General features: G+C 41.9%; 1 protein-coding gene across 2 annotated transcripts in view; it reads left to right on the top strand.

The window, feature by feature from the left end:
- The first annotated feature begins 3,302 nt into the window (after positions 1 to 3,302).
- Positions 3,303 to 10,998, top strand: part of ACADM (acyl-CoA dehydrogenase, C-4 to C-12 straight chain) — a 29,938-nt gene continuing 22,242 nt past the window's right edge. Inside the window, exons 1-5 of one of the 2 annotated variants that reach the window (XM_008055082.1) lie at positions 3,303 to 3,405; positions 5,991 to 6,088; positions 6,213 to 6,282; positions 7,257 to 7,357; positions 7,987 to 8,067. In XM_008055082.1, coding sequence (XP_008053273.1) covers positions 6,255 to 6,282; positions 7,257 to 7,357; positions 7,987 to 8,067 — 210 coding nt within the window. In that variant the 5' untranslated portion in view covers positions 3,303 to 3,405; positions 5,991 to 6,088; positions 6,213 to 6,254. The remainder of the gene's footprint in view (positions 3,406 to 5,990; positions 6,089 to 6,212; positions 6,283 to 7,256; positions 7,358 to 7,986; positions 8,068 to 10,998) is intronic. The other variant, XM_008055083.2, reaches the window with a different exon arrangement.

Genomic DNA, 10,998 nt, shown 5'->3' on the forward strand with positions numbered 1-10,998 from the left:
CCCCCCCGCCCCCCGTCCGCCCGTCCGCCCGAGGGAAAGGCTGCAAAAGCCTGAGGCGGAGCCCTTGTACGCCTTTCTCAAAGCCGAGAGGCCTGCGTTTCCGAGAAGTGCCCAGTCGTCTCCACTGCAGCGGTGGGCGCTGCTCGGACATTTCGCCGTCTGTTCTTCTGGGCAGACGGCCCAAAGCAGTAAGACCCGTGTTTATGTGGCATCGGGGTTTCAGAGCATCTTATTTGCTATCCCCCAGGACCCAGTGAGGCAGCCATTTTCCGGTTTTGAGTAGAAGCTGTTCAGAATCACACAGGCAGTTGCAGGACCTAGGCTCAAATTCAGCTGTGCTAACTCCAGCCCTGTGCTATTTCTGTATACTTCTTCTTTTTTTTTTCTTTTGAGTGCAGTCTCGCTGTCACCCAGGCTCCAGTGCAGTGGCACGATCACAGATCACGATCACCTGTTGTGGAACAGGCTGGTCTTAATCTCCTAGGCTCAAGCATTTCTCTCGCCTCGGCCCCCCAAAGTGCTGGGATTACAGGCCTCAGCCAGCGCCTCTGTATTCCATTTCGAAGCCCCCTCCCTAATTTAATGACTGACATTGTTGTGTCTGTCACCAACAGGTCGATGGGCAGCATTCCCCTGCAGTAGCGACCTTTGCGCTTTGTTTTATATAATGTGTTTTCTGCAACAGTCTTGTAAACTGACTTTTCCCCTATTTAAAGTCTCTCAGCAGAACGTTTCACCTGTCTTGTGAGATCTGATTTTTATGCTATGTTTAAAAACATTCTATAATAGGGTCAGGGGTTTTTTGGTCTGATTTTTGTGACATGTTTTCCTTTGTTATGATACCTGGTGACCAGTTAGGAGACTCACTGCAAGAAGTGTTGCTAGCAGGGGTTTTGTGTAATAAGTCTTGGAATCCTGATTGTACTAGGAGCAGGGTGACTGACTGGTTTTACAGGTGCTTTCTGAGCCTCAGTTTCTTCACATCCGAAACTGGAATAAAAATAGTGCCTTAATCCCAGGCTTGACCTGGATTCAGGGAATTACGTATGTATCATGAGTGTAAACAAGAATAGGTGAGGTCTGTGACTACTGGACAATGAAGACCAGAGAAACCATGTTTCACTTCCAAAATAAAATCAATGAAACTTCAAAGAAAATGTGAGTTTCTTACTGTGTCATTTTTTTCAAAATTGTAGTATGAGATATGTTATTTTGAAAGGACTACTTAAATTACAGTATTTGACAGTCTATATTGTCACCTTAAACATAGGTAATTCTCTTTATAAGATGAAATTGTCATCTACTAAGTTGACAATCTCTTTTTTTTTTTGAGTCTAAGTCTCACTCTCACCCAGGCTGGATTGCAGTGGTACACTCACGCTCAGCAACCTCAGCCTTGACCTGCTGGGCTCAGGTGATCCTTCTGCCTCAGCCTTCCAAGTAGCTGGAACCACAGGCATGGGCCACCACACCTCGCTAATTTTTTTTCTTAATTGTAGAGACAGGGTCTCGCCAAGTTGCTCAGACTGGTCTTGAACCCCTGAGCTCAGGCAATCCTCTTGCCACTGCCTTCCAAAGTGCTGGGATTACAGGTGTGAGCCACTGCCCGGCCAATTTCTTTTTATAGGTTTTGAAAAACATGAAGTTCAGTTGTAGAAACTTTAGTATATTTTTCAGCTTTCTTCTCTTAGTAGGCAAGCATATTGAAATTGCCGGATAGCTCCGTCAAAATCATTTCAAGTGTAAATTGTGTAATTTGTTCTCAAACCTGTACTCTGAGCACCATTGTGATTTCCAGTTTGGTAATAAATATCAAACTTTAATAAATGAAAATGGTTACTTTTGTGTCTACTAAACTGTCATGAATACAAAATAGGGTTGCAAAGGAGCTGTATGTGTATGTTTGATCTGTATTGTTTTTATATGTCCTTTTGAACAAATATGAGTATATTTCAGTATTCAGACAAGTAGCTGCCAGGTGTGGTGGCTCACACCTATAATCCCAGCACTTTGGGAGGCCAGAGTGAAAGGATTGCCTGAACCCATGGGTTCAAGACCAGCCTAGGCAACTTGGTGAAGCCTCATCTCTACAATAAATCCAAAATTAGACAGACAGGGTGTGACACGTTCCTGGAGTTCCAGCTATTTGGAAGGCTGAGGTGGAAAGATTGCCTGAGCCCGGCAGGTTGAGGCTGCAGTGGCCGTGAGCATGCCACCACACTCCAGCCTAGGTGACAGACTGAGACTCCAACTGAAAAAAAAAAGGCAAGTAGCATATTAGTAGTTTAGAACAGGGCTGGCAAACATTTTTTTGTAAAAGCACAAATAGTATTTTCAACTTTTCGAACCATGTAGTTTCTGCGGCAGCTACATAGATCTGCTGTGAAGGCAGCGTAGACAGTGTAGTGTGGCTTGTGTCCCGATAAAATCGTATTTGCAAAACGGGTAGCTGCCACAGTTTGCCGACCCTGGTTTGGGACATTTTGTAGGAATGCCTGTAGACAAGAGCGGAAGATGCAGAACATGACTGTGTGCTGATTTGTTGTTTTGGGTAGAGTGAGGTATCTTAGAAAGTGGGCTCCTCAGCCGGGCTCAGGGGCTCAGCCTGTAATCCCGCGCCTTTGGGAGGCTGAGGTGAGTGGATTGCCTGAGCCTGCGGGTTCGAGACCCGCCTGGGCAGCGAGACCTCATCTCTACAATAAATCAAAAAATCAGCTGGGCGTGGTAGCGCATGCCTATAATTCTGGCTACTTGGAAGGAAGAGGTGGAAGGATCACCAGAGCCCAGCAGGGCGAGGCTGCGGTGACCGGGAGCGGCCACTGCACTCCAGTCTGGGTGACAGAGTGAGACTCCGACTCAAAAAAAAAAGAAAGTGGGCTCCTCCAAGGATAATGTTCCCAGGGACAGGTCACCAAGGCTGATGGAGAGGCCACTCCTGAACTCAGCAATGTGGGATTCCATCTCACTGTCTTCCCTGCTGCACCCCAGTCATCGGTGCCCTGGTAGCTTATTGGTAAGATATACATCTGCTGCTACCCTGACTGTTGTTTGTCCTGGAAACCCTCCACTTCAGTATGCAGATCTCACTGATTTAATTTTCATTACTTTTTAAAAACCTTTCTAGGATAGGAATTTTAAAACCTGGGAATTGACTCACTTAAATTATATTTCAAGGCATTTAAGTAATGATGGCTTTATAAATTATGTCTGTGAGTATGGTTGAACAAGTTGCTTTGTTTACTTACAGTTGTCAGTGTTCTCTTATTTGATTGATGCTTAAGTTATCAACTTTATTTTAATAAAAGTGTTCTTGACAGGTCCTGAGAAGTCTTTCTCGTTTGGGCTGGAGATCACAGCATACAAAAGCCGCCCTACAGCGTGAACCCGGATTGGGATTTAGCTTTGGTATGCATCATGTCCTGTCTTCTGACTGTAAACATGAGTTTGTGACACATGTGAAACTGTGTGTTTGTTTGGAATGTGTTTGTAAACAGCAATGTCTGTCAGTGAGTACAGCCAGTCACCACTGACAGTTCATGATCGATCCTTCCATTCCTCCTGGCGTTCTTCAGCGTGCTACCCTGTAGAGATCTGTTAGCAGCATCCATGCATTTATAATCCTTCCCTTTCTCCTACATGTATAGCTCAAAATAAATGACAGATGTACTGACATGTGTGAATAGTCTTCAACTTAAAATTTGAATGCAGCAAAGACTTTTAAAAACACATAATAGATATGGGTGCCTGGTGATAAGCTAAGGCCTGTTTGGGATTATATCTGGATTGAAATTTTTTTACTGTTAGATGAAGTCCTCACTCCTGGGACCAGGGAGCCATGTGGCATTGGAGGGAAAAGGCGTGCACTTTTTCATCCCGTTTCCTCTGTAAAGTGAAAACTCCAGGCAAAAAAATGTGACATCTCTGACATCTTTTTCCTCCTCAAGTGCTGCTTCAACATTTTTACTTTCCCTCCAGTTAAAAACCCATTTGCTCAATTCACTTGGTCTCTGAAAACAGTTAAAAGGCAGCAGAGATAACTAACCCACACCCAGATGCAAATGACAGCCTCAGAGCTCTCTAGGGTTATCATTTTGTTTTATGTTGTATGTTCTAAGATTTTTTCCCCCCAGATCTAAATGAAAAATTTCAAGCAGTGTGAGGATAGGAGGATAAGAAGGGCAGTAGATCGTCGTCTTGAGATGCTGGCCTTGAAGTGGTGTGATTACACACCACATACAACTCACGCTCAGCGGTGGGAGACCAGCAGGAGAAATCTGGGGTGGTTTGCTGAGTGGCCAGGAAAGGTGGGAGGGATTTGTGAAGCTCACGTGAAGGAACAGGATAGCGCCTGTCGCCAGTCGCATCTGGTTCTTCATAAAATGGGGGTACTATCTATAACACAGGATTTCTTGGAAGATTAAGCTTTGAGCTGTATGTAAAGTATGCACACGGTGGCTGGATCACAGTAGTTTCCCAGGAAATAACACGTAACACATTCCTGTCTTCCCTGCCACTCATCCACACCCAGCGTTGGTGTGGACCGGCACCCGTGTTAGAAGTCAAGTTGTGGTGCGGAGGACACTGGACTGAAACGCTTCTGTAGGCTTCCACTGCCAATCCCTTGTACGACGGCGGGCTGGCCTGTACTTACTGTGTGTGTTAGTTTCCTTATCTGTCAAATGAGATTTTTGAGCTTCTGCTCTTCAGTGCAGCACCCAGTTCTTCTGCCTTTTGCATTTTCTCTTACTTCCCCGTGCACCTGATCGCTGGAGTCTTAAGCATCCTTGCTCATTCTGTGCTTTTGCTCCCGTTCTTCTTGCCTGAGCTATCCTATCCCGCTTCGACATTTGACTACCCGTTCTTTGACTGTGGGTGCATGCACCTTAAAACACGAGGAATGGCACAGGATTTGGAAAAATGCATCTCTTAGCCCTTGGTTCCTGTCCTCAGTCTAGCTCCTGTACTCATTTCGTTAAGTTTATGACAACCCCTCATTTTATGTAATTGAATCACCTGAACATCACTCATTGACCTTTCAGCAGAGTTTTATGTTATCGTTTGAGAAGCATCTCTACCACTTTTACCAGTTGCCTTGTGCTAATTTCTGATTTGTTTGTAAGAAGGTGGCGTAAAATTGAAATTGAGATATTGATATTCTTAGGTAATACTTTAAAACAAGTTTTGCTGCTTTATGGCTAATGAGTGTGTCTTGCCTCCTTGGTTATATTGATTCTTGTGATTCGGGACATGTGTATATTAGTTTTACTTCAGTATTAGTAAACATTTGGTAAATTAGCTTAGGAATTAGTAATACCCGGTAAAAAGCTCACTCCTGTTTTAGTCATAATATATCTGAACTGCAATTTTGATACTATCATGAGTGAGATACTGAATTTGGTACTGTAATTGGGAAATAAAAACCCACTTGGGCTTTACAAGTTAATATCCATTACTTTACCTATTGTAAATGCTAGAAATCTTACTATTATTTTTTTGTTTTAGCATTTGTGCTGACACAGATTTACTCACACTGTATAGTGAGATCTTAATGAGTCAGAAGTTGCATTGTAGTCTGACTTTGTAGCTAATCCAAAGATTAAAGTGTTTGTTGTAAATCTAAATTCTATGTAGGACTTCATAGGATTTTTTTTTTTAATATTTTTTATTATGGTTTTGTGGGGTACAGTTAAGGGTTAGGTATACAATTACGTTTCATTCAGGCACCCTGTTGATAAGAGGTGTTTTCCCAGCCCCAGACAGATATTTGCTACTGTTAATCCCATCTCCCTCCCCCCCCATAGTTTCCCAGTACCGTCAGTCATTTTCTTATTGGATGTTCAAGGATTTTTTTCTTAAACTTGTTATCCTGTTCTAATCTTTCTAAATAACTTTCCCTTAGAGTTCACTGAACAACAGAAAGAATTTCAAAGGATTTTTTTTCCCTCCACTTGTTATCCTATTTTAATCTTTTCTAAATAACTTTCCCTTAGAGTTCACTGAACAGCAAAAAGAATTTCAAGCTACTGCTCGTAAATTTGCCAGAGAGGAAATAATCCCAGTTGCTGCAGAATATGATAAAACTGGTGAAGTAGGTATATACATTTTAATGAAAGAAAAGTTTATTACATCTTTTACAAGATCATGTAGCCAAACTATCTGTATTTTGAATGTTATCGCTGGCTTTTTTTCTTTGTCTTTTTTCTTTCTCCTAGTACCCTGTCCCCCTAATTAAAAGAGCCTGGGAACTTGGTTTAATGAATTCACACATTCCAGAGAGCTGTGGTAAGCTTTCTTCATGTTTTTAATTCTAGAATGCACATGAATAAAAAAATTGTGAAGCTCTACTCTGCCACTTTTTCAAATATTTACTGCCATTGAGTGGCTTTCTACCTCCGTCTCCCTGTACGGTCCACAGTATTTGCCTGCTTTTAGATGCCTTAGACGTCATAGTAGAGACAATTTTTCTTCTTCTAGCTGGTTTCAACCATAACTTGATTCTGAACTTTGGTAGCTTCTCTCTCTAGAGTGGGTCAATTTGTTGCTTTTTTTTTCATTGATTGGACATTTATTGAGTGACTACTGTATACCAGTCTCTGTCATAAGTGTTTATTGACTACATATATACCCAAACAAGTTTAATCCTACCTTCTAGTTTACATTTTATTGAGACTTTTTTGTGAACTCTCGTTCTTTTCCTCAAATCCAGTTTTAACAGTTTATTTTTTACAAAATCGAGTTGAAGCAGAAACATAGGACCAGATTACAAATAATAAGATACATTTTTTTTGATATTTTTAAAACTTACATTAGAAAAGTATAATTTATTAGTGTGCCAGCCAGAACACTTGTGGATATTATATTTGCAGATTTGCTTTGAAAACAAATTATGTCATATTGGAAGTAATTAAAATAGTTTTGGCCAGGCGTGGTGGCTCATGGCTATAATTCCAGCACTTCAGGAGGCTGAGGCAGGAGGATTGCTTGAGCCAAGCTAGGCACCATAGCAAGACCTTGTCTCTACAGAAAAATTAGTCGGGCATGGTGGCACATACCTGTAGTCCCAGCCACTTGGCAAGAGGATCACTTGAACCCAAGAGTTCAAGACTGGGGTGAGCCGTGATTGTGGCACTGTACTCCAGCCTGGGTCACGCAGTGAGACCCTGACTCAGAAGATATAGCTAAAATAAAATTGTTTTACCTTTATTTCTGTTGAAGCTCTCTACATATTATGTTTCTGAAACACTTTGATTCTGTAGGAGGTCTTGGACTTGGAACGTTTGATGCTTGTTTAATTACTGAAGAGCTGGCTTATGGATGTACAGGGGTTCAGACTGCAATTGAAGCAAATTCTCTGGGGGTAAGTTAGTTAAACCATCGGTGGCCTAAATGAGCTGCTGTTAATGAGACAGTGACTACTAGGCTAGGTCAGTCGGTGAGAGAGTTTTCTTTAAAAGGGAACGTAAGATTTGGCAGTGAAGCGTGGAGTTCCGATTCCAGGGCCTGAGCACTCTGGCCTTGTTTCAGGTACTTGGAGTCCTGATTGTCCTTGCGAGGAAACCCCACGTGGGCTGCAGCTGCAGTGTGAATTCTTAGAAACGGGCAAGGTCTAAGTCTGGCATTCAGGAGAAGAGTTAGGATGGCAGCACTGGCAGCACTGAAATTTAGTGAGCAGTTCTTAGGAGGCGCAAGCACACACACCTGGTCACATAGCCTAGATTTAACTTTTTATATGGGCGTTTTACTCAAGTAGGTTTTACAAATTGCATGACCGAGGCCTACATGGAACTTAATTTTGTGAGAATACTTAGATGAGTACATCTGTTGTCTCATAGTTTCTCTCTAATTTACAGGCAAAGTAAAGGCAAGTTCTTTGGACTTATCCCTTGGGTGAAAAATAGTTGTTCTTTTGTTCTGAATTATAGTACCTCTGAGTTTACATATCCAATAAAAATGACTTGCATTTTTAATGCCAATTTTCTTTGGTAGCAAATGCCTGTTATTATTGCTGGAAATGATCAACAGCAGAAGAAGTACTTGGGAAGGATGACTGAGGAGCCCCTGATGTGTGTAAGTATGCATCAGCTACCACCTTCTTGCACATTAGGAAGGGAGCAGAGGTTTTGTGTCCCCCCTTTGAGCTCTGTGCTGGGCTGTAGAGCACTGAGACAAAAGCGAGCCCCATCTTTGGACACAGCGATGTTTCCAAGATGCCAAAAAAGAGTCCCGGTAATCCCCTTGCTTGGGGCCCAGGAGAGGGAGACCTACTTAATGGGGCATTCTACAATTCAGTCCCCGAGTGATTGTGGCCGAAGTTTAGGTTGAACGTAGAACGGAATGTGTTCACACTAGTTCTCGTGTTTTGAACTAGTACAAACTTAAGGTGAACCTTGAAAGGAGAGATATCATCTTGTCTGTTGCGTGATTGAGTGACTTGAGAGGAATAGTTAGACTTTATTTAAATCCCTGAGAGCAGCTCAGCACATTTTAAAATTGGATTTTTAAAAAAAAGTTCAACATATATATGCAGAGAGAGAGAAGTTCTATTCCGAAAGTATTATTTACCGAAGGATTTTTCCATTTTTTGTCAAACAGATTTCAATCTAGGGTGTGACTGTGATACTGAAACATAGATTTACTAGTTTTGAGCTAATTGTGAGAATTCATCTGAAAGAGTAGAAAGTAATATTTGAAAATACATTTTTTAAAAATTTATTTCGGATACCTAAATATCAGACAAATTGCTTAATGAAGGCATTTGTACATATTTCCTAGATAATTTACAGTAATTTTCTTCCTCAATAACTGAGTTTAGGCTAGACATTCTCAATGTTGTCTTAAGACCGTGAATCATCTGGATTTTCTCAATATTGTCTTAAGACTGCGAATCATCTACTTCCTGCAGTGTATCAGTGAGTCCTTTGCGTCCCTGGGCACTGGCTCCAGGTCCCAGCCTGCCGCCACACCAAAATCATGGTTGCTCAAGTCCCTCGTGTAACAGGGACATGCAGCTGGGCCTTCGTACCTGTAGGTTTTGATCTGTGGTTAGTTGAGTTCATGGATGCAAAACCTGTAGATGTCGAGGGCAGACTTTTAAAACAAGACAATGTTTAAGCTTTTCTGATGATAAAATACGCAGTATAGAAAATTTAGAAATGTATGAAAAACAAAAACATCTGTACTCCCTCAGATACAAAGTTAATTAGTGTTACTGTCTTATTGTAGTCCCTGCTGGGTTTTTAAGCATATAAATGTGTTTTTAACAATTAGAGTCATACATGCAGTCTTATGTCCTTTTATATCTAACATCATGAGTATTTTCTTATGCTCTACTTCCTAGATGTTATGATGTGACTGCATAACTTCTCTCCACTGGGAGTGCTCTAAATTATTTCACTGTTCTCTACTGTTGAATGTTTGAACTCCTTAGGTTTTGCTTTGTAAAATAACAGAATGGTAAAACCGATACAGAAAAAACTAACATAGGTTTTTGGATTTAACTTTACAGTACAGATATATTTGTCATTGCATATTCGTAAGCCTTATCTGGTCATGTGGTCAGACATACTGTTACCAGGGAAGAGTACAGAGGTAAATGAGGGCAACACTGTACTTTTTTAAATGCCATTTAGTGCAATTTTTTTTCTTCAGACCACCCTCCACCGCAACTAAATGTTTTTAATAGCAATTATTACATTTATGTTATGTATTATATTAGAATAAAAAATAGGAAACTTTTTTTTACATTGCATTAAATCTTTTAACAGCATACACTTAAAATATATGTAGTATCAGATAATCAGAAGCATGTGTTAGACTATTCAACAAGCTTACTATGGCACAACGTTCAGTGAAGCTCGTTTGCTTAAACAGTTTTAGAACTGAGAAGTCTGGGTCAAAAGCCTAATGATAAGGAAAGCTTATGATAAGACCCTGCATTTTCGTGGAGTTAGGAAATCGCTGGAATGGAACTGAAGTGACCCTGAATTTAGGGTTCTAAGCCCCAGCTTCAAGCCTTGGCCTAGCCATATGAGTGCAGTGTGATCTTATATAATCACTGAACTCCAAAGTCTCTTCCAAAAACACAGTGTGATACCTCAGCGGGTCACAGCAAAGATAACACAAGAAGCGTTTTGTTTTGTTAAGTTAACGTCTTCACGTAGTTCCCCTTGGGCAAACGTATATCCAGAAAGTTCTTCCTGCCGGGCCATTCCCAGGGGACACTTTGTTTTTCCCTTTAACCACTCATCATGTGTTCGTTAATTTCCCCAAATCCTGAGTCCACTTGTATGTGCCAGACTGCTCTGGACATTTCACACCTGTAACTGATTTTATTTTTTTGCTTTGGAGGTAGGAAACTAAGAGTCAGTTTCATTGTCTGTCGCCAGGAATTATTTGAACTTCACAGCACGCATTGCTGTGTATTATCCTCAAGCCCCTTTAGAATGCAAATCCAAGGAAAAATTAGAGAATACATGCAGAATTGCTTGGTGAACTGTACTGAATTCCCTCGATAGATTCCCTACCAGGAGACCATCGAGTTCTGTTTTTATGTTTCAGATGCCTGGGAGTCAGTACCTTCCCAAGCAGCTCGATTTGGGAGTACCTCTGACCATCAGAAAACTCTTCTAGCCGGGCACGGGGAGTCACACCTGTCATCCCAGCACTTGGGGAGGTGGAGGTGACAGGATTGCCTGAGCCCAGGGGTTTGAGACCAGCCTGGGCAACTTGACGAGACCCTGTCTCTACAATAAATTTTAAAAAAATAGCTGGGCATGGTGGTACGTACCTGTAGTACCACCTACTTGGAAGGCCAAGGCAGAAAGGTCGCCTGAGCCCAGCAGGTTGAGCCTGTGGTGGATATGAACATGCCACTGCACTCCAACCTGGGTGACAGAATGAGACTCTGACATTACCTTTTTTTTTTGAGTGCAGTGGCCGCTCCCGGCCACCGCAGCCTCGACCTGCTGGGCTCCGGCGATCCTTCCGCCTCAGCCTTCC

The sequence above is a fragment of the Carlito syrichta genome, unplaced genomic scaffold (genome assembly GCF_000164805.1).
Source record: "Carlito syrichta isolate Samal-C Ts95f unplaced genomic scaffold, Tarsius_syrichta-2.0.1 Scaffold301654, whole genome shotgun sequence".
NCBI lineage: Eukaryota > Metazoa > Chordata > Mammalia > Primates > Tarsiidae > Carlito > Carlito syrichta.